Raw genomic sequence first — 27,085 nt, 5'->3', positions numbered from 1 at the left:
ACATCATCTGGATTATAAATGTCGACTACTAACCACCATGTTGCATATTGGTGAAGCGTGTAAGGGTATGTAAGAGTAGATTTATGGTACAAGTGGAATCACATTTGGCCCTTGTCTCAGCCAGAGCATCTGCAACTCAGGCTGGAAAGTCCATACGACCAGTCTCCACTCAAACTGCATGTAAGGCATGGACAAAACATTAAATAATGCTGGCTGATAAAAATAAGCAAGAGACACCATGTCCATTATTACTATTATTACTACTACTACAGCAAGTATTATTATGATTATGATTATTATGATTATGATTATCATTATCGTTATTACTATTATTACTTTTTTATATTATTATTATTATTTAATTATAATAATCGTACTATTATTATAATTATTATTATTGCCACCGATATAATAATAATAATAATAATAATAATAATAATAATAATAATAATAATAATAATAATAATAATTTATTATTATTATTATTATGTCAGGCCACGCCTGCCGCTGGCAAGTCGATGACGTAGGGCACGGCGTATGTTGTCAAAAAAGAAAAGATGGCGTCAGTATCAGAAATGTACGATGTGGGTTGGGAAGGTAAGACAAAAGATAAAATACATACCCTTCAAGTGTCATTGAAATATATTTTTATATTTTAAGGCATTCGGGGCTCTCTTTATGTAAGAGGATGGGGGTCAGTCGTCGCTCTCCCAAAGTGGAAATACAAGCTAAGAAGTCAGCGTGTAAAGTGGGTAGCTAATGCTAGTTAGCAAGTTTAGCTTAACCTAACTGTATAATCCATACAGTCACTAATACCCGTTTAACAGCCGTCATTTGTAACGTTGCTGATGATGATGTGAAGTTATCGGTTGATGTAAAACGGAATGCGACGTCTATCTGTTTTGAGAGACCGCCAAACGTTTGGCTAACGTTAGCTGTAGCTACGTAGCAATAGGTGTCTGGCCCTGCAAAAGACATATTACACAATAATGATGAGTAATGCATTGCAAGCAATAGTAACGTTATTGCTGCTTGTGCACTAGAGTGCAAATACATAACCGTAGTAGTCTGAAGTTTTATTCGTTTCTCCGACAATCTAAATGTTGATTCAATTGAAGAATTAGTCATCTTCCCGTCATCCACGAAAATCCAAATGTCGGAAAATGAATGAACAGTTTTACTGCACATTACAGTAACATTATAACTTTATTACAGCCCTGCTTTTCACACTCCCCTCCCTGTTTTACACAGCCCTATAGTTAAAGGTCCTGGCATGCTAAAGTGTGTTGAAAAGTGTTGTTGACGCTGATACCTTACTCAGATTACAGCTCTGATGGTTTAACTACTCTGTTCACAGAGATGAGAGACAAGCTGCGTAAATGGAGAGAAGATAACTGCAGAAATAGTGAACAAATTGTGGATGTTGGTGAAGAGCTCATCTGTGAACATGCATCTAAACTGGGTGATGACAGTAAGTGCATTGTTGTTTTCAAATGGCTCATTAAAAATGAGATAAGACAACACATATAAAATGCTCCTTTATGCAGTTGTCCTCATTTAATGTTGTAACATTAGAATTGGTTACTTTAAACTCTGAAGAGAATTGCAGCCTCCATGACAAACAAAATGTAGATCTACCCTCCAATGAGAAAAACACATTAACTTTTGGGAGATTACTCAATGGTCAGCTTGACACTATTTACAGATAGACACAGTCAAGGTTGAAAAGCAAAGTCCTGAAATACAGAAGTGTTTATATAAAACAGATAATTAGGAAATTGGAGGGGGGAAGATAGAATACTTAACAACCTACATGAGTCTCATGTTTTACTTGTAGGACTCACATTTTAATGCTGTTGTTCAGCATCTGTTATGTGAAAACATCAGATTTCCAAACAGTCAGAGAAACAAAAAGTATGCATCCTGGTATTGTTTCAGTTACAATATCCTAAGATACCACGGAGCATCTCTCCTGCATGGCTGCTGACAGCGCTGTCAGCTGAAGAGTCAGTCACACTGCATGGTAGAGGAGGCTGTGTTGGAGATTTGGTTCAAAAGTAGTTTGAACCAGACCCACTTTCCCAACATTCAGCACTGGAGCTAAGAGTGTCAAGAGTCCTGTCCTCTGTTTCCAGTGTCCCTCGGTTCTATCACAGTTATGTATTTAGGTAATTTTGAGACAAGAGTCTGTAAAATTTTACAGCCTGTCAAGCTGTCACCCTGCGTCACTCTTTCTACAATGACACAGCTAAAATAAAGGCAGTGATTTGACTGATAAAATGTGAGTCAACTCAGGGGCTTCTTGACTGATGATTCAAATCATCGACATTTATGGGACAGCCGTAGTAAAAGCAGAATATAACTTTGAAAGATGACTATATTATAGACACACTATGAGCAGGGACACAGTTAACAAGACTGTAATACACACTGTAATGGTGTGAAAGGTGCAATAGGAGGCATAGTCTGTTGCCTAGTAATAATAGTAATAATGCACTGAGTACAGTATGGTGTTGATTTCTTCAAAATTTTATTTTTGAGGCAGCAGTTAGTTCTATCTACCATAAACATATCAAAGGTCATGGTTTCCTTTATAACAGCATTACCCAATAAAGCTCTCCCTTTTCCCTAGTCATTATGATTCATACAGTCCTTAAAAGAAGCGGATAAACACTTAACATGCCATGGTTTTATTGAAACCAGCTCTTAAATTGGCTGTGAAATGAGATGGCAATTATCAAAACAAGAGTTGGAATCATAAAAGTCAAGAAAAACTCCAGGCATTTGTTTGTTTTGGCCTGTCAGTTTTTGGGTGGAGCTCGACTTTGTTATTCTTTGTCAATTAACAGGGGTGTTCATTTGGCTGAACACGTCCAGTTTTCTTGTCAAAGCTGGATGTCTAACATGTTGTATTAATTAATTGGCTTCTGTTGCCAAGTTTTTAAGTCGGCATGTTATAATGTTACAGTTGATTGAATGAAAAAAAATCTCTATAAACATGTAATTTTTTTTATAGCTAACCACCAAGCAAAACATGTTGAACGAATGGTGGTGCTTGTTAGAGACCCTGTTTACACTTGGTTTTAAAATGCATCTTGGGCAATCAGATCACTGGTGGACAGTGCTAAATACAAGTGTAAATGACCACCAAGAAGTATTTTGACCCGATCACTCAAACCACTTGCCGAGGTCGTCTGGGATGCATTTGACCACATATCTTTTGTAGTGTAAATGCTAATGTGTCCTGATGCATCCATGACGAGGACGTTAACAGGAAAATACGTCATCGATACAGGATGTGGTGGTTGTTTTGGTGACAGTGTGCCAATGCCAAATGACTTTGTCCTGACAATCTCAACAGTTGGAATAGTCCGCACATGTATATTAATTCTTGAAACATTTTTGTTTTCTTAACTAACCTGTGCGAAACAAATCTGGAGCTTGTTTGGCGCCAGACTCGCATAATAAATGTGTGCAGGGCCCTTTGACCTTCTAGCGGAAGTGACGTAGGCAGTAACAAAATCTGAACATAAGTGATCAGCTGGACACCTTAGAGACGCATGATAGACACACAGGTGTGAACAGTCTCAGTAGTTCACTTGTGTTCAGGTCACCAAAATGCATTTTAAAACCAAGTGTAAACAACCTCAGTGATGGCGTTCAACATGACTTGCTTCACAAGTATAAAAATATAACTGAAATGTTCAGACTTGCTTGAGATTGGTTTTATGAATTTGAAAAAAGTAAATAGTCAAAACATTTAACAGTTTTCCACCGTAATGTCACTGAGCATTGTGGAGTACAAAGAAAGCAAAATACAGATGTCACATATTGGTTCAGTTTTTGATCAGACCAACTACAACCACTCTAAAACAACATGTACATATCAGTGTCACAGTAGTGGTAATAAGACATTTTCTTCATATAGCCAATTTAATTCCTAATATTAAAAACAAGCTGCAGATATGTGCAAGTGTTTACTTTTAGAAAGAGATATGAGGAGTCTTCTGGAGGACTCTGGGGTGAACATTTTCTTTGTCTTCCAAAAATAATTAGGTGAAATGTAAACACTAATTTTCTATGTGGTGAAAAGCTTCCTGATAGTCAGCAACAATATGTAAACATATCGCTTATCCCTTAACATCACCCACTGATGAAATAACATTTTTATTGTGCTAATGTTGAAATTGATATATGCATATTTTTATTTTTTGTGAAAGCAGACACATTATGTTCTTAATCAGCCACGTGGAGCTTTCCAAACTCGCTCAGGCATGTGAACCACAGTAACTGTTAACACAGTCACACAGCTAAGAATGAGGGATGAAAAATACTTCAGCATGGCATTTACAGAAATGTTGGTTCTGCTGCTTTGGTTTTGTGTTTGAAGTGTTTTAACAATGTTGGCAATCTTTTTTTTTTCTCAAAAAAGTAGTGTTGCTCTAATTTAACCCCCAACTTGTGATTCCATCCTGTTTTCCTCCATTACCTTCAAAGATCAGCTTTTCCATGTTTCATCTATAGTAGCACAGACTGTGAGCAAGACATCTAATAATGAGGAAAATTAATTATGGGTGGGGGCGGAGGGTCATTTTCAGATAGGTCAACTTCAGTTTGAAATTGAGAGGTGATTATAATAAATGTAACAACTTATTTTCCTAAATGATGTTACACTTAATTTCCTTTAATGTAACATTATTACTGAAATTGAATTAGTAATTTACTACTGACTCACTGCGGGGAGATAAATAACATGGTTGTAAAACCTTACACAAGGGCATTTACTTGAAATGTTTTTGTATCTGTGCTTATTATTATTGCAGTGCTGTCCAAGTATCTTGTATGTTTTCCATACAGAAAATAATAAATGTAGCATTTAGGGCCCGACCGATACTGGATTTTTTGGACTGGGGCCGATGCCGTTAGCGATATTAGGGAATAAAAATTTCTGATATTGATATATCGGCCGATAATCTTTTTTTGCAATGTGACAAAGATATGTAATGGAGGCATGATATTTTTTACAGTTTAACAATAAACTTTATTGTATAAAATGACATCAGTGCACTGAAACAGTAAACAAAAAACATATGTACGTATATATTAAACTTGAATTAAGAAAATGGATCAAATCTACATAAAATGCTGCCTACATAACTATAAAAAAATTCAAAAAAATATCAGCACATATCGGACAACATATATGCTGATGCTGATATATCTGTGCTAGGCCAATATCGGCCGTTAACATCGGCTGGCGGATATATCGGTCGGGCTCTAGTAGCATTACATGTTAATGTAATGGGAAAGTTCTTTGAATAGACTCTCAAGCTGTTGATTCACATCATGGAAGCTTGTTTGTGTGAGAAGAAAAAAACATGATGTGCAGCTGTTGGGGACAGGGTTTAAGTTGGTACGTCAAGTGTACAATTCAATATATCAATTTTTCATGTTGCACTAGACACTGGAATGGAAAGGGCGTCAACACAGTCTCCTTTGTCTGTTTCTCTTTTGCCCAGTATGGATTATTTATGAGCAGGTGATGATCGCAGCGCTGGACTGCAGTCGGGATGACTTGGCTCTGGTAAGTTTTTACCGCGCTTCCTCACACACACCCAAGAGCTTCAAAAGCCATCGTTCACTCTCTCACAGCCATTCCTACTTTGCAGCACCCCCTCTGCCAAATGTGAAAATCTGATTTTTATTTGGCCAAATGGTATTACTCTGTCTGTACTTTGGAAAAACAATTTGCTGAGAGTTGGAATTAGAGGGTGTAGCAAATGAGTGGGGAAGCATGCTTCAAGTGTTAGCTGAACTTGGCCATCCTTTATGGAGTTCAACTGTTTTTTCCCTTAGGATTTATTTGCCATCCTAACGCTTAATTTGATGTTTTTGAGTTCATGTTTTGAAATATTCATAGCTCTTAAAATAGTCAAATCTACACGGTATGAAAAAAAAAAAAAAAAAAAAAAGACCAGAGATCTTGGTAATTGAAATGGTTCATCTCCAATCAGTATGGATGTCACGACTCCCTTGGCAAAAAGAATGACTCATTGAGTACAGAGAAGGCAGACCTCAGTCATTAGAATTAGTTGTCTGTTGGCTATCCTCTCAGTCCTTCTGCCAAACTTTAAAAAAAGCAGCAGAAGGACGAGACTTCAGCCGATGGATAGTGCAAACATTTCGGGTCAGACTTTTCCATTTCATTCAGGATAATGCTGAATGTGATTATAACCATTCCTCACCTCTTTCACTCCAGAATGATAAAACAAATCTTTAGTTCTTTGTAGAAAGGGAAAGAAAAAAAATGGCAGAGAGCATCCTCATTCTCCTTTTTATGGTAGTAAGTGTGGTTGCCCAAACACAGTAACCAGCAGATTTTCACATCTAAGACGGTTGGCCTGTTTCTGTATCTGTGTATTGAGTTTGTTTAGCTGAAACATTGAATCTGACATTTTCAAGACAGGTGGTTTGTATCTGTTGAAGTACGTGTGTGAGAGCAAGAGGATAAAATAAAGTTTAGTTACAGCCAACTATAATTGGTCTCTCTCCTCTGCCCACATCCTTGCAGACCTGTCTACAGGAACTGAGGAAGCAGTTTCCAGATAGCCACAGAGTGAAGCGATTAACGGGCATGAGGCTGGAAGCTTTGGAAAGGTAAGCACTAAGCACCAAAAGCTCAAAAGAGGAGGCAAAAAAAGCAAAGCCTCAGTGTTATGTATGGTACTTTGGGAGGCTTGGGGGCGAGAAACTGTTAGCAGATCTTAAGTGGTACAACGGTCTGGGCGTGTGTATGTACAGTATGTGTGTGGGGCAGGGTGTGTTTATGTTGGATCACCCAGCATTCCTTTGGAGAAGAGGGGAATGGAGAGAGGAAAGGTTCAGCACAGGGTAGTCCTGTGGCCCTTTAGCCTGAGTTAGGGATTCCCGGGAAGGAAGTGGTCAGATCCCACTGTTATTCTGGGGGTCCCTGGGTCTTTTCTGGTTTCTGTTTCTCTGTTGTTTCCCCACTTCTTGTACTTCTTGTCTGTCTGTTTTTTTTCTCCTTTTCCCGTCCCTATTCTCATGCTTTCTTTCCTGTCCTGTTTTGGTCTCTGTACAGTGAGTATGTCTTGGCCCTATAAATATTGACATGTCACCACAATCTCAACTTTGTTTCTCCCCTTTCCCTCAGTGATGTGTTTTATTTCTGAATCTGCAGTTTATTAAAAAAGCAAGAATGGAGAGTGTGAGCAACAAAGATAAACAGGGGGTATTTTAGTCTGTACTGAGCTGAAGTAAGGGTAATTCAATCTGTTTACTACCTCGCTCACATTCCCCACCCGGATCACCATTGCTGGTTTATCGGTTATGTCAGAGTTTATGTGATAATTGAGAGTGATTGCTTCGGCACTGTCAGATTAAATAAACGGCACCCTGGGATCTAATTGGCAGCAGACAGTGCTACACTTGAATGACACAGCTTCAAACAGCAAGGCCCTTCCCCTCCATGCACACATACACACACACACTTGGTTCCTAAATAAATAAAGCAAATCAAAGTGGCTCGTGAGTGGTTGCCTGGTGCCATCTGAAATCTCCCAAAGTGTGGCTGAGTAATAAAGTGAATGTGAGGGAAGCAGCAGCGCTGGAAGTGGGGCTGCTCAGTGCTAATGGGAACCAGAGTTACTTCTGTCTGTTGTAGTCTGTGGGCGGGACACGTTCTGATCACTGGACCCCGCCTTTGGCTGCTAAAACGTCAGCGTTGCAGATTGCCCCTAATACAAAAAAAGTTTTTAAAATCATCCTTCAGCGCCTGATTTGACATGACAAGTGAAGTGCACATGCCTCCTATTCCCAGATTTCTTTACCGTATGATTTGATATTTACAGCTCATAAATTTCCCCTTTAAACAGAATCATGTGGGCTCAGGCCAACAGTTTGAGGTGCTCTGTGTTGGATATTGTTGCTTATCAGGTTCATATGTGTGTATTGTGGTATTACATGTTGGCCGAGTCACAGTCAACTGAACCAACAACTTAGCTGCGGATCTGGACAGATGTAAAAGCAGCAATTAAATTTTGTTTAAAGGTGAATCAAACTGGATACAATCAAATGAAAATACAATCTTCAAAACAGTGTGTTTTGTTTGTATTGATTTCATGACTCACTGCAAAGTGATATAAGCCGCTCACAATGTCGGCCGTGTGACCAGCAACCTAAAATTAAATGAGTGTTTATTTCTTCCTTTAGATCACCACTGATTTCTGTACAGTCTCACTATAATCATAGAAACCTGCAACACTGTTTACAGAAACTTGATTACCTTGAACTGTGTTTGATTTCCCCACCACCTAATTTCACCCGACTGGGGACTGGGATTGGTTAAAAAACAAACTTATATTCTTTTCTCTTTCTCTCCGAAGGTACGACGACGCCAACAAGCACTACGATGCCATTCTCCAAGACGACCCCACCAATACGGTAAGGAAGAGAAGTAGGGAAAGTAAGGGAAAAATCCCTCCGCTTGTGGTCTCAGCTTTTTGGATGGCTTTAAATCTGCAGAGGCACTTTGGTGTTAGCGGTGTGAGTTTGCTAAGTTAAACTCCCCTTGGCCTCTCTGACCTCAACCACAGTGCTGATCAGCCTATCACCCACACAACTGAAAAGTGTTTAAGGGAGGGGGCTTGGTGGGTGGGGGGTGATTCATGGTCTTAGTTAGTGGCAGACATGTTTGGTGGAAGTAAAGCATAAATAAAGGTCTGGCCTTTGAAGATGGTGATTTACTGGACCTCTCAGACCCCCACCCTGAGTGAACAGGGCTGAGCTACTGCCCCACCTTCTCCATTGCAATCTGTTGGCTTCAGGTGCAAAGTCTACTGTGAGCTACGTTGGTAACGCTAACGAGCCTTAAATAACTCTTACTTTTCTGAAGCTCTCTCCTGGCTATCTTCTCTTCTCAATTTACTATTCATCTGTGTGAAATGACATGTATGTCTGGCCAGTGTTCTGCCAATCCCACACCACCAACTCAAAAGGCAAAACATAATGTACCTGCTGTTAATTGTTTCCATAAGGACGTGTGGCTATGCAAGAAAATAAATCTTTTAAAGGGTTTTCAAAAGAAACCATGACCTTATTTATTTTGGCTACACTCCTCCCCCCTTTCCCCAAAGATGTTCAACAACTTTCCTGTGCCATGCTGACATATGGATTGCTTTAGATGTATTAAACATTTTCTCTCAGCTGGCAGTGTGCTACAGAAACAGCATAGACATTTACGCTTTGGATGCCATGTGATTCTTAACATCGTCTGCTATTTACTACCGACAAACAGAGGCCTTTTCTGAAAAAAACGTAACTAAACCTTACTTCACTCTGATGCACTCCACCCTGCTTGCACTCACTGTGGCATGGAGGAACAGCCTCCTCATCTTTATCTTGCCCTGTGGATAGCCACAGCTGCTGCCTCCCACCATGCCTTGCCTCATTCCCACCTCCTCTTTGTCAAGACCATCTCTGTTTATTTTATGCTTTTGTTACTGTTGGAAGTTTGGAAGTCATATTGGCAAGTCAGCCTTTAAAGCAAGGCATAGGATTGTTTTCATAGGCAGGTTCCCCAAGTTATTTAAGATTAAAAGAGTGCCTGGTTCACAGGATATACTTCTTTGCAAGGCAAGGGATGAATGTAAATCACAAAAAAAAATGTGCATGAGTTGTGAAAGCATTTTGCACTCAACCTGTAGGCTAAGAAGGCTGGAGAATAACGAGAATTTGCTTTTTATTGTCTCTGATCCAGTATGTAAATTTCAATGATGCTGATGCTAACGTTGCCTAAACCGAATGCCACAGAACAACCAACTAGCAGATTGCCAACCAACATCATTATAATTTCTCAATCTTATGGTGTACGCATCTCTGGCGACACTAAAACAGCCATGACTAGCAAAAATATTTGTGTGATAGTCTGCTTTTCTAAATTATGCCGTAGGCCAGTTCCATGCCATGTCTGACAAGGAACCAACATTATGTATGGTTGGAGCGAATATTCTAAAAAGATTTAGTCCCAGTTATACTGTCCAAGACAAGATTGAAGTTAAAGCCACAAATCACGTTATTTTCTTGTAACACTGTCATTTTTATATACAAAGTGGGTTTTCTCCAGCAAATTTATGTTTAAGTAATTGGCATAATCTGCAACAAATTGCTTCACATTTATCCGCTGTTTTGACAATGGGAGTTGTAATTTCAGTGAATCCCAGGGCGCCTCCCCGACATGGCAGAGATCCTCTGGGGATTCCAGGGACATCCTCGGAAAGGGAATGGTCGGTTTCCTGCTCTCTGAATGCTGGATACTGCCACCCTAGCGAGCGTAGACTGTCAGTCAAACCTGGGGCCGGAAATGGAACAAAACAGACAAATAGGTCCTCTGTTCCTTGGATGTTAACCTTAAACCTTTTTCCCACAATCCCTGTCCTGCATGATTTGGGTGTAGTGGTGGAGTGTGCAGCAATGATACGATGCCATCATTTAGGTCACCTGTCTTAGTGCGAGGGCTATCTCCTCCCTTCATGTTCTCCAACATGCTCTTAAGAATCAGGCAGGGGATGGGCCTGAGAAATGGCGGAAAATTGGCGACCACAAGGAAGACTTGCGAGGCATCCCAGCATGCGAAGCAGAGATTGGAAACTGAGCTGTTGTAATTACAGGCTGTGGAATAGATGTGGTACCCATTAACCAAAATTGTTGAATCAACAAAAATTGCTCAAGGTTTTTTTGCCATGGCGGTGTCCAAAAATGTTTCTAACTCTTAGCCCTTCCATTGCTTGCTATGTTCCAATACCTACAGCAATGATCTGGCGAAATTCTTGTCTGCGTGCGTAAATGCATTTTTTTTCCACCTTTTTATTTCTTCATGTGAGTATTTTAGATTTTGCAATGACCACAACATTTGCATACAAGGATGTGCCAATTTATTATTTATTTAACATTAAGTGGACTCAATGATTGCGTTAATATTCTTCTCATTTTACCCCAATTGTTCAATATAAAAAGCTAGTATTTCTCAAATAAGCCACTGAGGTCATATAGGCGACTCCTGAGGTTGACCCACAATCATATGCAATTAGAGATTCATTGTAAGACAAGATTATATTTGTGTGGGTCAAGTGATCTGAAATTTGAAGCCCCAATTCAAATTTTTTTGACCACAATAATAAGAAATCTATTCACAAAAATAATGGAAGAGTTCAACTTAACAGATAATTAACACATAATTAAAAATATACACCTCCATTGCTGCTGTATACCGATGTAAACAAACCTTTAACAGGAACATTAATATTGTGTAGACTCGCCTTTTGCTTTGTCTTCCTTTTTACCTCCATCCAATTTCAAGTATGTACAGTGTGCTAGTTGTGCCACCCTTGTTGTGATGGTTGTTATTGTAAAGGCAGGTTGCAGTAGGTCGTAGCAAAGAGTCAGGGGTGATGTAAATAATCCAGTCCTCACTCTTATGGTCTCCTCAGAGCGCTAATTAAAAAAGAATCACGACAACACTGCCAGGTTTTTCTGGATCATTAGTTAGAGAAAGGAGAAGAGAGAGGAGTGGTTTGGAATTGCTTCTCGTTTAATAAAGTGCTGTGTGACTCTATGGGCTACCAACTTCCATATGTTCCTTTTGAGCCCCGAGTGGTTCTTTATCTGGGAAAAAAACTGTGTGAGAGGAGGGTGTGGTGATGGCGGCGGGAGCGCACAAGTGCAAAAATCCAAATTCAACATCACTGTAGTGTTTGTTTAATTTTTTTCTGCTTCCTTTTTTTTTTTGGTATTGGATGATGAAAGATCCCACATGCTTGTAATTTAGTCTGAAGTGAGTATAAATTCCAGGATCTCATAGCATTAAGTTCTGGTGAAATGCACTGGATGTAAAATGGTGTGATCTTTGTTTTATATTCAGAAGGCAAAAAAAGGAAATAATGACTAGACCTTTTACTGCTCCCTGTAGCTTGATACAACTTCATAATGCATTTGAATAGTTTTATCTCAAATTGCTTTTAGACCATCCTGATACTAAACATGTTACAATCTTTCTTTTTATCATGAACATGTTGTCCAGTTGTCTTTATGCTTTCTCCTCTGAGAGGCTAAAATTAGGACCCGACTGATATTGGATTTTTGGAGTTGATGCTGATACCAATATTAGGGAGTAAAAAAGTCCAATATCGATATATTGCCCAATAATCTTATATATACAAAATATACATATAAACACACATTTTTTGCAGTGATCCCTCAAATGTGGTTATCAAATACTTGTGACAAAGATATGTAATAGAGGCATGATATTTTACAGTTTAACAATAAACTTTTTAAGTTTAACAGTAAACTTCACTGGGAATTTAATAATTATAAATTACTATAAATAAAAAAAGACGTAGAACTAAAAGAACATATGTATGTATATATTAAACTAATTAAGAAAAAGGATCAAACACACACAAAATGCTGCCAACATAACTGTAAACTGTAACTTTTTTAAAATTATCGGCACATATCGGACAACATATACGCGGATACCTATCTGTGATAGGCCAATATTGGTTGACCAATATATCAGTTGGGCTCTAGCTAAAATATTGCTAGTCTGTTCAACGATCAGTTCAGGCTACAGTGCCTCCACAGGTCCCTGTCCCAGCTTGATGGATAAGTGGATTTCTCATGACGGCAGTGTCAGAGGAGTCCCAAATTTACAGCCCCCTAGACATGACTCATACACAGCCCTCAATGGCTTTGGTTATGAGTGCAGGAGAGGAAGCCCCACTCAATCAAGTGCCAGTCCATAAATAAAATAGGCTGTGGCAGGGCAGTGCACTTCTAATGGAGCGGCAGCCTCCCGTTAAGGTTTTCACTTACTACCAAGAGGAGGAGGAGGGTTGGGGGAGTAAAGCATTTGGAAAAGTCCGAGAAGCAGGGGTAATACTTTCTAATTCAGATTGATGAGAATCTAATCCACCTTAAGGTCACTTCAACATCAAAACGAAGCGGAAAGCAATTTTCAGCTGATGTAAGTTGGGCTGGTGCAGCTTTAAATGCGTGCCGTGTCGGCAGGAAGACAGGCGTTGGGGTTTGGGGGAGTGTGCCATTTTCCCCACTTGGTTAGGGGATGACTCACCACTTTATCTTAGCCACTGAGCTTATTCCAACTCCCAAACATTGACTCATAATGTGTGTGTCCATCTCCTGTTGGACATTGCCACTAACTATCTCTAATAATGTCTTGGTAGGCTTATATTAATATAAATGCACCAGTGATGAAGCAAATAACTTTATTTTTGTGCTTTTTTCCCCTTTTATGTACATGGCTGTTCTTGTAATGCACTAAAGTGCTGATTCATCTCAAAGAAATTATTCAATCTCATCACCAATCCCGTGGTGCACTGAAAAGATACTAATGTAGACACTTAAACTCACAACTCGTACTCACTCATGCTCTCACCCCCTTTAGACAAACACTTTGAGCTGAGTTCCTAATCCTGTTTACTCTCTACTCTTCAGGCAGCAAGGAAGCGCAAGATCTCCATCCTGAAGGCCCAGGGGAAGAGTGCTGAAGCCATCCGGGAGCTCAATGAGTATTTGGAGCAGTGAGTGTTTCTACAAGAAGGGGAGAGGGTCAGGCACCCCCGCCCTCCCCCCCTCGGCTTTTATTTTAATTAAAAAAGTTTGCTTTCAGTTGAGCTGGCACAACTTGTGGTTTGGTTACAGTGCCAGCAAACTCTTAATACTAACTTGAAAACTGGAAGACTGTCATTATTGTTTTTCTAAGAAGTAATATTTCATTTTTTATGCTTGAAAAAGAGAACTTATTGTCATTTTGTGTTTCCAGGTTTGTTGGGGACCAAGAAGCGTGGCATGAGTTGTCAGAGCTCTACATCAACGAACACGAGTAAATAAACTTTTATAATTTAAGCAACAGTATGATCAGACCAAAACATATCTTAATAACCTTAATCTTAATAATAACAATAATCTGTTCGGCTAAACCCCAAGGATGATTTTAAAATCCTGATGGCTTTGAACACAAGTGTGACAAATTTTAATTGAGCCTCTAGAAAGGTTATTTATCACCATAAACAAAGTTTGGCAAGTATGATTCTGTATTCAGGATTACTGTGAGATGTGACAGGAAGGCCAAATGAACTCCATTATCTACTTTTCTGTCTGTTTTCCTATTCAATATAGTTTTCAACCAATAGCACACATTCTTTGTGGTTTTGCTTTAACCCACTTTTGCAATTACAACCCATTTAAGCCAATATACAACTGAAACAAGACCTTTCCACCAACACCAATAGAATTTGAAGCTTGCATCCTAAAATTAGTCCTCTTCGATTACAAGGTTTACCTAATAATATTAAGTAGTGTTAACTTCAAAACAGCAACTTTAAAAAAATAAGATCTCAACTGTTGTTTTACAGTTATTTTAGTGTGAACTGTTCCCCTGATGGTAGATTTTTTTTTTTTCATATAAAAGTTGCCCGAGACATTAGTAATCTGTTTCTAGTTAGGCGTCCATATGTTCAGGGAACAACTGTCAGTTTAACAGGGCTTCACATCAGACTGATGGCTTGATCTCCAGAAGGCCGTTAGATGGCCACAATGGAAGGCGGTGAGATGCCTAACTCAGCCAGGGGTCTGAATGGAGCCCTGTCCATGTTTGTCACATAAGAGTAGTTTAATAGGATTTCAGTCTTAAGCCCCCTCTCCTACATATGAGAGCAGAAAGACTCTCTGGCCTCCCACTGATATCTCAGTTGCCAAGGAGAATTGCCAGACAGACAAGAGCATTGTAAGAAAAAAATAATATTGTTTGTGTCACCTTTTATCCCTCCTTAATTGTCTTGGGCTCAGAAGTTAGTGAAGCAGTGTCTGTAGTTGAACTATGGTTTGTATGTGTGTGAGAGCACACTGACTCTATGGCTGCTTGGTTGCTCCGGTACGAGGGCAGCGGCAGCAGGAATGTGTAGCATAGTGAGAAGGCTACTTATTGGATATTTCATGCTTTTGTCTGGGAGGCTTTATTGCTGTAGTAGCCAGAGGAAATCCAGGGGTGAGCGGATTATCTCCCAGCTTATCCCAACACTTCTAATATCACACCATTCACTCCCACAGCCCCTTATCTACAGGCGTGTCAATGTCTTTTCTTTGTTTTCTTTATTTTGGGTTACAAACTCCCTGTTTCCCCTCCTCCTCCTCTTCCGGATAGTCCGGCATTATCGCCACTCTTTTCCAGACGGATAGAGCAAGAGGCAGAGAGAGAGAGCACTTGCTGTGAAATTCCCAGGAGAAGGTGGTGGCACTTTCCCCCCCCCCCCCCCCCAGCCAGAGAAAACAGAGGCTGATGGAGAAACAAGGAGGAGAAATAAACTCTCCTCCCTCACTGCGCAACGTGGGAGCTAAAAATAAACAAAGCTCTCTCCGCTACCATTGTTGGGGTTGCAGCAGACATCAGTGTTAACACATTAAAAACGCAATTAATAGCCTCTGAGTTGACACTGTTAAAACAATCCTTATACCAGCGGTGTTTAGACTGGAGATTGTTTTGTGCGTCTGCAAGTATCGCACGGAGCCACTCACAGAATCTACTGTTGGCTTCAATCTGACCCAGCTTATGAGACTGTTCAATAAAATTGGACTGGTCATCCAAAATCACTGGATAAATAGTAATAATTTTTTCAAAAATACTTTTCACAGTCTGAATCCATATATGCAGTCAGAATGTGGTATTGAAACGGGGGAAAGCCACTGCTGATGGTTTTACTAACCTCCAAAAGAAACAAATACGATTCTTACAGTCTCACACATAATGGTGGCTACAACCTTGATCAGGCGCTGTGGTATTGAATGAGCTTAGGAAGAGCCATGGAGAGTAGCTTGGTGAGATGGCTTAGAGGAAGAGTAGAAGAGGTAATGGTCTGGCCCTGGTACAAGATTCTGGTTGATGGCTGATGGAACGGGTTCTGTTGCAGGCCACGGCCACTGCACGAGCACATCTGAAAGTCTTTATGGAGAGGAAGTGGTAATTGTAAGCAGCCCCCAACCTTCCAAGCCCTCTGATCTCCCTCTCTACACAACCCCTTCCCCCTGTTTATTTCTTTCTTTCTCTGTCCCCACCTTCCTTTCCCTCCTGTGCTGTTAATCTTTCAGCTAGTTACCATGGCGGACTTTAAATAGACTGATAGGTTCTTCATGTTGTGGCGGGAAACATTTGGACCATTTGGTTCCCACAAAAAACTCTGCATCTGAGCATTTCCCCCTTTCTTGTAAGCAGTGAAATTACTCCCTATCTTTCCTAGTGTAAAGGCCTATTGACGCAAGCAGGGGTCTGTTTACTTTTTTCTTTTAACTGATAAGGTACGTTCAGAAATGCATATAATCTGGCAAAGCAGCATAATAAACAACATTGCTAAAGGGGTGAAAGCTTGGCTACAAAAAACAACCTTAATGTTCAATTTGTTCAGACGTGCTGATTTTGTAGGTCTGCTTGTGCGTCGGTCTTTCTGTGTTGGCTTCTATTTTGTTAGGTGTACAGACGTTTTATGGCTTTGTGTTCAATGATATACTGTATCTTAGCTCGTCTTGGCCTGGTCTCGTGAAGGGGAAACTGTGTATTAGAAGTGGAGTGGCAGCAGATTAGTGTGAGGTCAACAGCTCAGCAGTCTGCTGCTGAGAAGTGATCTCATCTGAGTATAGGCACAGTGTGCCAGCTCATACTGTAGTGCTGACCTCAGGAAGGTAGTTAACTACACATTAAAGGCTGAAAAAACACACAAACGGACAAGATTGATTCTCAGTGTCCCCAAAGGAGGGAGAATCACCACATTAGATAGGCTTTTACCTTTGCCAACTGTCTGGACTGAGTAACCTTTACTGTAAGCCTGTAAATAAACTTCATGTCATGTGGTGGATCTGTGCAACATAGGCTGTAAGTCCATTGCATGTAAACCAAACCATGCCTGCTGTAGTTTTCAATTCAAATTTATACCTGTAAATTTATTGGGCATAGATGTTGTACTTCACAGTTCATGAAGCTAAAGGATGACACATCCACAGCTGTATCAATCGGCTCACTGTTTTCCTTGTGATTTCCACAGCTATGGAAAAGCTGCGTTTTGTCTGGAGGAGCTGATGATGACCAATCCTCACAATCACTTGTACTGTGAGCAGTACGCTGAGGTAGGTACCCGCCTGGATGTCCGTCATCAAGCAGGGGGGCAAAGTGGAATAAATGTTAGCTCTATGTGAATGGTGCCTCTCTCTAACACTGAGAGACACTGACACACACTTAACGTCATTGGGAATATAGCCTCACGAAAGGAGAAATGTTTACACAGGGTTGTCATGTATTGCTTATTCAGATGTCATGCTGTCATTGCTTGAGCTGCCCTTTAGCACAGCTTATTGGCCGTGTTTAATGCCTCCTCACACAGGTGAAGTACACTCAGGGGGGGCTGGAAAACCTGGAGCTGTCCAGAAAGTATTTTGCCCAGGCGCTGAGGCTGAACAACCGAAACATGAGGGCATTGTTTGGTCTGTACATGGTGAGTACTGCTTTGCATGAAGAGAGTGGGAAAGAGAGAGAGAGAGAGAGAAAGAAAAAAAACAGAAGAACCTTTTTTGTAACCCTGTGGTTTGTCAAGGTTGAGGCTGGCCACTGTGTGTGTCAAGGAAGACTAGCGTGTGTGTGTGTGTGTGTGTGTGTGTGTGTGTGTGTGTGTGTGTGTGTGTGTGTGTGTGTTTTTGGGGGGAGCAAAGAAGGGGCTCTCAGACAGGTCAGTTCACTGCTGACTCAGACGGTGAACTCCAGCATCGGAAAGTCTGCCCCTCTGGAGCGCTTTATTTTAGTAATAATACCCCTTTGGTGAGACCTTTTTTTATGTTTATGACTTAAATAAATAAAGTAGTCGCAGAGCGAAAAAGAGAAAAGCGCAAGAGAGAGAGCAGTAGAACCGCTGCTAGCATTTTGTCACTGGCAAATTATCCAACCAGGTGCCAGTTTGATTGTAGTCCTGGCCGAACAACCCTTTCATCTATGTATTTGTTTAAACAGGATGTTGTCTGCTAGCGCCAATGCATCATTTGTAAGTGAGACCTGACATAAGAACACAAACGAAGCAGCGCATGGAATAAAAGGTGGAGAGGGGAAGCAGGTCTTACACAGAGAGCCCCAGTGTTTTCCTGTATGCTGCACTGGGATTCCTCAGGTAGTCCAAACACCTCATAGCAGCGGAGAGCTCATACCCTCTGAAACCGCTCAGAGGTGTACAGGAGGAGCAGGGCAGGGTCACACTGAGACGTTCGCTTCTGTTAACTCTCAAGTTCGTCTGGAGACAGCAGGCCCTGTACGGTTTCCTGACAAGTCATCCAGCGACACTTGGGTCTTTAATGGGTACTTCAGTTGGGAGTATATTCTTTATCAGTCACAGATCGGTCTGAGGTTGTGTTTTGCAGATTGTCAGCTAGTCTCGTTGGGCCAGATCTTGACAGGTGCAATAAGTTCAGTGAAAGGGCAGGAAACTTTCACCATCTTTCACCAGCTTAGACAGTTCCTCAGAAGACCTGGTAGCACTGACCACAGTTGGGTTGTGGGTTAGTTACTCACAACACTTTTGTGGGGATTCCCCTCCATAATGGTGCACACTGTTATTCGGGGATAGCCTGTCTGAGTTGACATCATCCAAACTGAGGTTTCTCTTGAGTTTAAAAAAAAAAAAAAAAGAAATAAAGAAAATGCTTACTAAAAAATACAGAAGCCAAACCGTTTCATAGAAAAAAGAGGGCCAGGTTGATTGGTGTGTAGTTAAAGTTTCAGCACGCTGGTAGGGAGCGCTTTGAAGTGCAGGCAGGGGTAAGCCCTCTGGGGTTTGCTGTGTGGAGATGATGGCAGGAACATGGGAAAGACATGGGATTTGTGGTTCGGAGGGGAGCTGTCAGGACAGGCACAGACCGTGATTCACACGACGCTCCTCTCACTGCACGGCGGGTTTTTTCGAAGACATACAAGGTCCTTTCATCGCCGGGAATCGATGGTGTTGGAGAAATTAGGCCCCGTTAAGTGACAATTTACGTATGAGGCATTAAAACACTCACTTTTTCCTCCCCATAAATGATTTCTCCTGTGTCATCAGGCCAAGGTCTGTTTTTTCTCTTCATTCTGCCACAATGACTAGTGGAGTGGTAGATGGTAAGAGTGGTTGCACATTCATCTCAATTACACTTTTATTGCTGTTTCACCAAGTTTTGATATAAGAACACCCCTTCCCCTCTTCTCTTCTTTGCTTCTTCCTCCCGTTCTCTGTTTTTCCTCTAGTCTGCAAGCCACATTGCTGCCAGCCCAAAGGTTAGTGCCAAGGTGAAGAAGGACAATATGAAGTATGCTGCTTGGGCTGCCACTCAAATAAATAGAGCCTATAAGGTGGGTAACTGTAAGAGTATGTACTTGTACTATATATTTTATTCATGCTACCGTCCTCATTACTCTCATTACTTTTGCCGCCACATTTTCTGTCTGTCTTCTTTTGAAAAACATCTTTTTACTTGTTCCCACATATTCCTTTATTCAACCAGTGGCTTAAACCCACCAATCGCATTATCTTATGATTCTTCTGTTGTTTTTTTAGCTTTCATGGGGTATTTGCACACAATATCCAGACATCCAGAAATCCCCTTCATTTGCATAGTATGTGAAAAGTATTCATCACCACCAAATGACCCCTGAATGCACAGCAGTCCCGAAGGATGCATTTGACTTGCAGTGTTGTAATAACAACCCTGGTGTCTCTCAGTATGTCTGGGTACATTTACTGTTAATGTGTTGACTTAAGGCCACAATGTCTGCTAAGACTTTATCCCACACCCTGACTTCACAGATGAGCTTCTCCCAGAGCCACAAGCTGAATCTCCCAGGACAACAATCATGCTAGACAATAGAAGAGGAGAGTCGACTATTTAAATGGTTCTCAAAGTGGGATTCAGTGAACCTCAAGTTCCTTTGAACTGAATCTACGAGGTCCCCAGAAAAATCTAAAGCCTAATATTAAATTTTAGTGTTGCAACATTTTCAACATTAGTTCAACATTCAATACAGAATCAATAAACGCAAATATTTTGCCAGATATGTGTCCCTGAAATTTAATCTGATTACTGTGGTCAGAAAACAGAAGTGTGTCCATTTGAGGAAGTGTGTCATTTGGGCTCCACCTTTGACCATACAAATAGTAAGGAAGTGGGCAAACAAGAGATAAAGGGTGGAAGTGTGTGTGCATGCATGCCTTCCCATATATTAGTATCTGCACATGCATGCAAATCAAAGAGGGGAAAAAGTGAGGAATCGCTCAGATGGTATCACTAACTGGTTTATGCCGTTGTCATGGCAATGTAAGTATAAAAGCATTTTTAAAGAAATCTTATTTGCCATACGGGGCCATATGTGTTGCTTATTTGGGCATCGACAGTTAAAGATGTAATAAGCGGTTCCTTGCTCAGCATGTGTGGGTCCTGTTGAGAGAGAGGCTCCCCGCTGAGCCTCTAAAGACCTCGTCTCACCACACTCGGATCCCCTTGCCTTAGGGACACATTTCACATATTGAGCGCTCAGACAAGTTTGAGACTTCTGTTGGAAAAAAGTTTGCATGCGAGTGACACGGCGAATGGCTGTTTTCCTTTACGTATTTTGTAGATGCATCATGGAATAGCTCTGAGCTTCTACTTGTTCTTTTAAGTTTGTGAGTCAAAGTGAAGTGTAGTGTCACGACTGAAGTGGTGTAGTGTGCTTTTTGTAGGCTAACTCTTAATATGCAGAAATATCTTCTTCATAAAAAGAAAAATGTAGAGGTGGTTGTCAACAAAACTAGTCAATCTAATGTCTCCATTGATGTCAAGTCCACATGCTTGTCACTTTGATCAAGATGCTTGCTGACCTTACCTCACTGTCTTAGACAGTCTTTGATCCTAGCAGGGGACAAGATGTATATCTCAAAGTGCTAACTTTTAATCATAAATCAGGGCCCAAAACAGGAAGAGGGTCAAAGTGTAGAAAAAAAGCTAATCATATTTAGAAGGAACTTGGAATTGTCCAAATATCTCAATAAGCTGAGCGAAGGGTCAGAGGCATCAGGCTTTGACAGGGTGGAGGAATTTGAGTAGTAGGGGCAAGTTAAAAAGGTTCAGACAACAAAGACCCTTCAGTTCCTGCCAAAATCTTCTTAAAAATCTCCAAATGAGTCCTCTTTTCTGTTCCAAGTGTGTTGTGACTGACTGTTTGTAGATTTGTAGATCTCAAACTGGTTATGAATTCATAGAATGTACAGTATTTTTGTACATCAAACAAGCTTTGAAACAGACCAATAACATGTGACTCCATCTGAAACTTCTTACAGCGATTAGACAGTAGCGTAACCAGTAGTGTAGCACATGTTTTCCTTGCTTAAATATTTTCTTTATGGCCAAGGAGGTGTGGGAGAGGTTTAAGCCACAGACGCAGAACACACATCTGTGTTTGGTGATGCTGTCTGTAATGAATCAAATAGATAGCAATTTGGTACCCAAACACTGCCTTACATGTGTCTTAAACAGTTCAATATAGACTTTTTATATAGACATTGAGACAACATAGAGTTCAGTTGTCAACTTACACAACTTATTGATTTCTGATTTCAACACTTATGCACCAATCATATTTCGTGAAACATTTTTATTTTTTCCTCAGCTTTGTATAGATAAACAAGACTGAAGTTCCATCATATCTGTGTCTGTGATATGATAGGTAGACCTTACTCTTGCAGCCCAGAGGAAAATAGTTTTGAGTGAGTTGTTCTAATGACAGACTGAAATACTTGAGCTACTCTTAAAGGCCAGTGGACAAAGCTTAAGTGTTAAAAAAGTGTGACTGTACACGGTTTTGACTCCCCGGTGATGATGAGACACCTCAGTCAGTCACACCTTTGTCCTCCAGGGAACATGAGGTGAGCTGCCTCCCGCCCCTCTGCTTCTGCCCTGGTCCACAACCTCTTGTATTTGTTTAAGTTGCCTGGTAATAGTCGGGCTTGCGCTGGGACTTGAACTCAGCTGTGAGCGTGTGTATGTACAGTATGTGTATGCAAGCCTGGCACCACACACTTCTGCTTGTAGATGTTTTTTTTTTTTGTTGCTGTGTGAGACAAGTTAAATGACAAGGTGTAAGGTTGCCTCCTTTATTTTTTCCCTCCTCACCTCCAGTTAAATGACTTCAGAGATCTTTAAAAGGGAGCGGCGGTGTGGGCCTCTGTCAGACAGCTGCAGGCTGCTGTGGGCTTGTGCTGGCTGATTGATGGCCCCTTTAAAGCGCTGCTCGTGTCAGTCGTCCACTTTTATTAGGCCCCGGTACCTGGTGATTGTCATACCTCAGTGTGAGAAAAAGGTGGGCAGGTGAGTGCAAGTGGGAGCAGACGTCAGCGAGAGGTCATGACTGACTGGGGCCCGTTTTTGAAAAAAGATTGTAATTACTTTGGTGGGGTCAGTTGACATGTAAAAAAAAAAAAAACAAAAAAACCTGGAGATGTGTGGATTGAAGGTGCAAAGGGCTTGAAAGCAGACCTACATGGCCTGCCCTCCTGCCCTAACTCTCTAAACAGATTCTCTGATTAGCTCCTCTGTCACGGACCACGAGCTCCCGCTGCGTCATGACTCTATTATCAGATGCTCTAAATAGATGTGGAGCTGTCTGGTCTGCTCCTACTGTTGGAGAACAGGGCAGGAGTTAATGTGGTGGTCTCACCTCAGGCTGAGGAGATAATTGACTACCGGGCCCGGGGTAATGGCGCATTAGGCAGCAAGGCAGCAATGAAATGCACTGATCATTATAGCTACCCCACACACACACCCTAAATCTAGAGGAATGAGTCACACTTGGGAATTACGTCGCTAGTCATACACCTTAGTCAACTGCCCTAAGTTTGAGTTTGGCAAAAGAGGAAGGAAAAAACTTTGGCCATGGAAACAGAGTATAGGCTACAGTTAGTTCCTGTTTGTTGAAGCCTGAGCAGGACCACAGGTTTTTTAAGTAATAAATGCCTCACATCATTAAAAGCAGTGTTTTATGTTGAGTATAACTGTAGGCTTTGAGTATAACTGTATGTTTTGGTGTTATTCAACAAATAGATATAGTGGTAGTGGACTGTATGTGGTTTTGGAGGAAAGCCAAGATGGTCTTAGTGAGGGCACAAGACTTCAATTTCTTCTGCCAACTGTGTTTCAAGCATTGAAATCATTGTTTACAGAGTGTGTGTGTGTGTGTGTGCGCACGTTTATTTGTATGCGTGTGCCTGTGCTTCTGTCTGATCAAGTGTGCACACTGTCTCGGGGGGCTCATCTCTCACCTTGGAGGACATACAGAGTGTGCTCTCTTGTCCAGAGGCAGCATTGCTATGTGGTTGAAACAGTATCCCCTGCCTGTGTTTGACTCAGGATAATGGTGTTTTCATGATTTAATTGAAAGGGCCCTGCAATGCTGCTGCCTCCTCCCTGTTTTTTGTTGTCCGGCTGTGCTGTAGTTGTTGCTGACATATCTGCAGTACTTCCACACAGCAGCAGTTGTGCCTTGGATTGTGATATGCTGCCTCTGTCAGTCTAAACAGCAATTATTTGTGGGATTGTAGTTAAAGAGGTTTTGAAATTGAATGGGGTGTATTGGCGTTCACTGCTGTCTGCCACAGTGTCTTTTCTGAGACCACCACTAGGAGTCTCCATAGCTAGGAATTTTCTAATCACATCAGGGGCTTTAATTTGTAATTTTTGAACAGTTTTGTTCTTATATTGTGTTTTTTTTAAAAAAAAAAAAATCACATTATGAGATATTTGCTATTTTCTCTCTTACATCTTTGTAGTCAATGTTTCAAAATAAATGCCATTTAAATGATAATAATCTAAATAAAATAAAAATAATATTTTTAATAAAGAAAATAGGGATGGAAATGTATGTTGGATGCTCAGTTGGTTAGTTGGTCAGTCTGCCACTTTGATCCAGACTGAAATATCTCAACCACATGTGATTGAACCACTGTTCATATCTTATATTGTAACTCGCACCAGTTTGACATAAACTGCATAGTATAGTTTAAAATTCTTTCAGAAAGCTTGATAACCCATAAAGGTGGGTGAAGTGAGGTTAATTGGACTGACCTTTTATTATTTCCCTAGTCCCCTGCCCAAGGTTAAGGAAGTTGTCTTTCTCATTGGTATTTTTTGAGGGGACGCCCCTGTCTGTTGGGCAGTTTAATTGGGTAGAAAAAGGGTGTGCATGTACAGTATGTGCACGCATGAGTGATCTTGTATGTGTTTATGGATTATAATCTGCGGCACTTCCTGTGAAACCCTGTGGACACAGTGCAGAAATTAGAGTGTTATGTACTCCTGTACTAGAGGCCATGGAAGTGGACTAATCATGTGGGCATCCTGTCTCGGAGCTCACACACACACACACACAGAACTAAAATGGCATTTATTGAGCAGTTGAGGAAAAACCCTCCAATTCGAGGCATTATTTTACTTTGCATGACCTGTTGTCTCTGATTATTTGTGCTTCTAGCTTTGCAGATTTTGCGACAGGGATGTTTTTGCGCTGTCTGTGAATCGTGGTAGGGGTGGATGAGATTATCACGGCCTTTGTGAGGCTTTGCTCAAGTGCGTTTGGCTCTCTATAACTTTAGCTGGCGAAGAGACGTAATGAGCTGATGTTCTCTTTTCCCCTCCCCTCCTCTTCTCTCTCTCTTTCATTCTCCATCCCACTCTATGTCTTCCTGCCTTTCACCTTTCTTCTCTGACATGCAGCTGGCCGGTCGTGGGACCAAGGAGAACAAATGCTCTGTGAAGGCAGTGGAGGAGATGCTGGAGTCCATGCAGATCACCATGTCCTAGATACCCTGGTCCACGCCTTCCTTATTCCCTCCCGATGACACACACACAGTCTCTTGGAGCAACATGGCAGCTCAAATAGCCTTGCAATGTGACCAGAACCGGATCTTAATCTGATTTTTTTTTTTTTTTTTTTTTTTTTTTAAATCCCTTCAAGTTTGGTTCCGTAATTGATTGAACTTGACATGGACAATGGAAGACATTTGTTTCCCTCAAGTGCAAAGATTTCCTCACCCATCTGGAATCTACAGCAGCAAACTCCAAGTACCCCAACACGTTCTAAATACAGTAGTATTAACCCAGCTTCCCACAAACTGGACTATCATATCCAACCCCAGTCCATGCTGTCTTTTAGGTTGAACTGATTTCACTAATTACCACATTAAGGCTATAACCATGTGACCAGGAAATATGACAAACTGTACAGTTAATGCTATTTATAAAGACTGTGGAGATCCCACCTGTCTGCACTAAGGTCCTATGCTGTTTCCTCACTATCTGTAGATGAACATCTTTGTCTAATAAAATTTTTTTGTCAAATCTATCAAATGTCTTAATAAAAGTAGAACTGATTGCAGAGTTGAAAATAAATTTTCTTCTTGGGTGTTTGCAGCTAAGTATGTAGGAGCAGAGTTAGTTGGTTGTTTTTTTGGATTCCATGTTCTCTAGCAGTGACACTTACTGATAAATTCTAACTTGTTATAATTATCCTGGGGAAGGATGAGGGACATTTGTCATTATGAAGGCAGCAGTGGTAACAGCAGGAGCATAAAGAAGGGCCTCTTCTTTCCCAGTGATTCCAGCTGGGAAATCCTGCCTTTGAATTACCCCGGACAGCAGCTGAACCAACTTCAGCACACTGAAGAACACCTCTGTCATTTTAGTTTAGAGAGCCTCTGAGAATGCTGCCAGTAATTAACACGCCACAAGTTGGAAAGAAAAGAAAAATTCTTTTCATGAATCTGGGAACATTCATGACAGGCGGGGAAGAAAGACATCTTAGTGCTGTGAGAGGCAGCCCTGGTTTCCTCTGCCGTTAAAGCAGTACACTCAGTTCACTTGGTTCTCTATTTGTTGAATCTGAATTGATCCAAATGAACATCTTAAGTTGTCACTCAGCCGTGCAGGGTCAGCTGTTACTTCCATTTCTTTTGTTTATTAAGTCACGGCAATTGTCTCATAATTTCACTCTTTGACTGATGGAAAAGTTGAGTGTGGAGTTTATGGTCTTTTTGGACAGCTTTTAAATTGAGAGAGGTCACCAGCTCAAAGCTGGGAGTGTGGAAAGCCATTTTCTCAAGTTTTTAATACTCTTTGGCCTTGGTCAGTGGATGAATGTGTCTGCATTTGATTTGCCTCACCAATCTGGCGGAACCAATGAAAGCCAGGGGACGTTTGAGCATAAACTGACTTGAGTTATTTTTACAGGAAAAGGTCTGAGGCTAAAAGAAGCTTTTTTGAGGAGTTACTTGGTGAAGCAGAGTAATTCATTTTTCTTGAAGTTCCCATGTAAACATTTCTGTACTTGCAAAAGTCATCTATGAACTTAAATAAATAAATGTGGTCAATCAGTTTGATGGGACATCATTATGAGATATTGGTATCCAGTGCCAACCATACTGGGGCAATAGTGCCATCTGTAGTCTGGATTAGGAACTCTTATGAATTTGGTTAAACCTTTGAGTGTTACTGTGTGCAGCAATGAGTGACAGTATGCACCTGGAAGTTGGCTATCACTGTCATGCACTAAACATCATCTACACACAACCTGTATGTAATGTTATTTCTTGCCTGTCTGCAACTCTGATTTGCTGAGCAAGAAAAAAAAGCGGGATACGCACCATTTATCAGTCATGAATTCTGATTAATCTTTTCCTTGCATTCAGCTGTGCTATCCAAACATATCCTTGTAGAGTCAAGCAAAATAGCATGTTGGAGTCTGAATAAGCCTTGACATCACTTCTTACCTCACTGTTTACAACACATCCAGCTCCTGACAGCCTTTTCAGCCTTTGTCATAGTAGTCCAGAGCCTATCAGCAGCCTGTTGGTCTGTACCTGGACAGCAGTGCCACACCAAAAGACAGAGGAGGGTGAGGGGAGAACCTTCTAACCTTTACTAAGCCATTGGCTCAGCTTAGTGTGTGTAGGGATTCGCT

The 27,085-nt window shown here is 40.9% G+C and overlaps 1 protein-coding gene across 1 annotated transcript; it reads left to right on the top strand.

Moving 5' to 3' along the window:
* Positions 1–509: 509 nt before the first annotated feature.
* On the top strand, positions 510–26,498 carry emc2 (ER membrane protein complex subunit 2). The gene is made up of 11 exons (XM_044358828.1): positions 510–597; positions 1,358–1,471; positions 5,520–5,584; positions 6,572–6,657; positions 8,406–8,463; positions 13,537–13,622; positions 13,865–13,924; positions 17,133–17,214; positions 17,469–17,579; positions 19,349–19,453; positions 24,844–26,498. Exons 1-11 carry the CDS (start codon positions 558–560, stop codon positions 24,928–24,930), a joined length of 894 nt encoding a protein of 297 aa, XP_044214763.1. The 5' UTR covers positions 510–557; the 3' UTR covers positions 24,931–26,498.
* The last annotated feature ends 587 nt before the right edge of the window (positions 26,499–27,085 follow it).

The sequence above is a fragment of the Thunnus albacares genome, chromosome 8 (genome assembly GCF_914725855.1).
Source record: "Thunnus albacares chromosome 8, fThuAlb1.1, whole genome shotgun sequence".
In the NCBI taxonomy this organism is placed as follows: Eukaryota; Metazoa; Chordata; class Actinopteri; order Scombriformes; family Scombridae; genus Thunnus; species Thunnus albacares.
Note: the sequence above shows the minus strand (reverse complement) of the source record. Positions and strands in the feature narration are given on the sequence as shown.

Bases quoted from the DNA above. Each gene is read 5' to 3' on its own strand.
- emc2 (XM_044358828.1), top strand. From the start codon at position 558: ATGGCGTCAGTATCAGAAATGTACGATGTGGGTTGGGAAG. The intron at 598-1,357 runs GTAAGACAAAAG...CTCTGTTCACAG, and splicing joins GTACGATGTGGGTTGGGAAG to AGATGAGAGACAAGCTGCGT. The intron at 6,658-8,405 runs GTAAGCACTAAG...TTCTCTCCGAAG, and splicing joins AGGCTGGAAGCTTTGGAAAG to GTACGACGACGCCAACAAGC.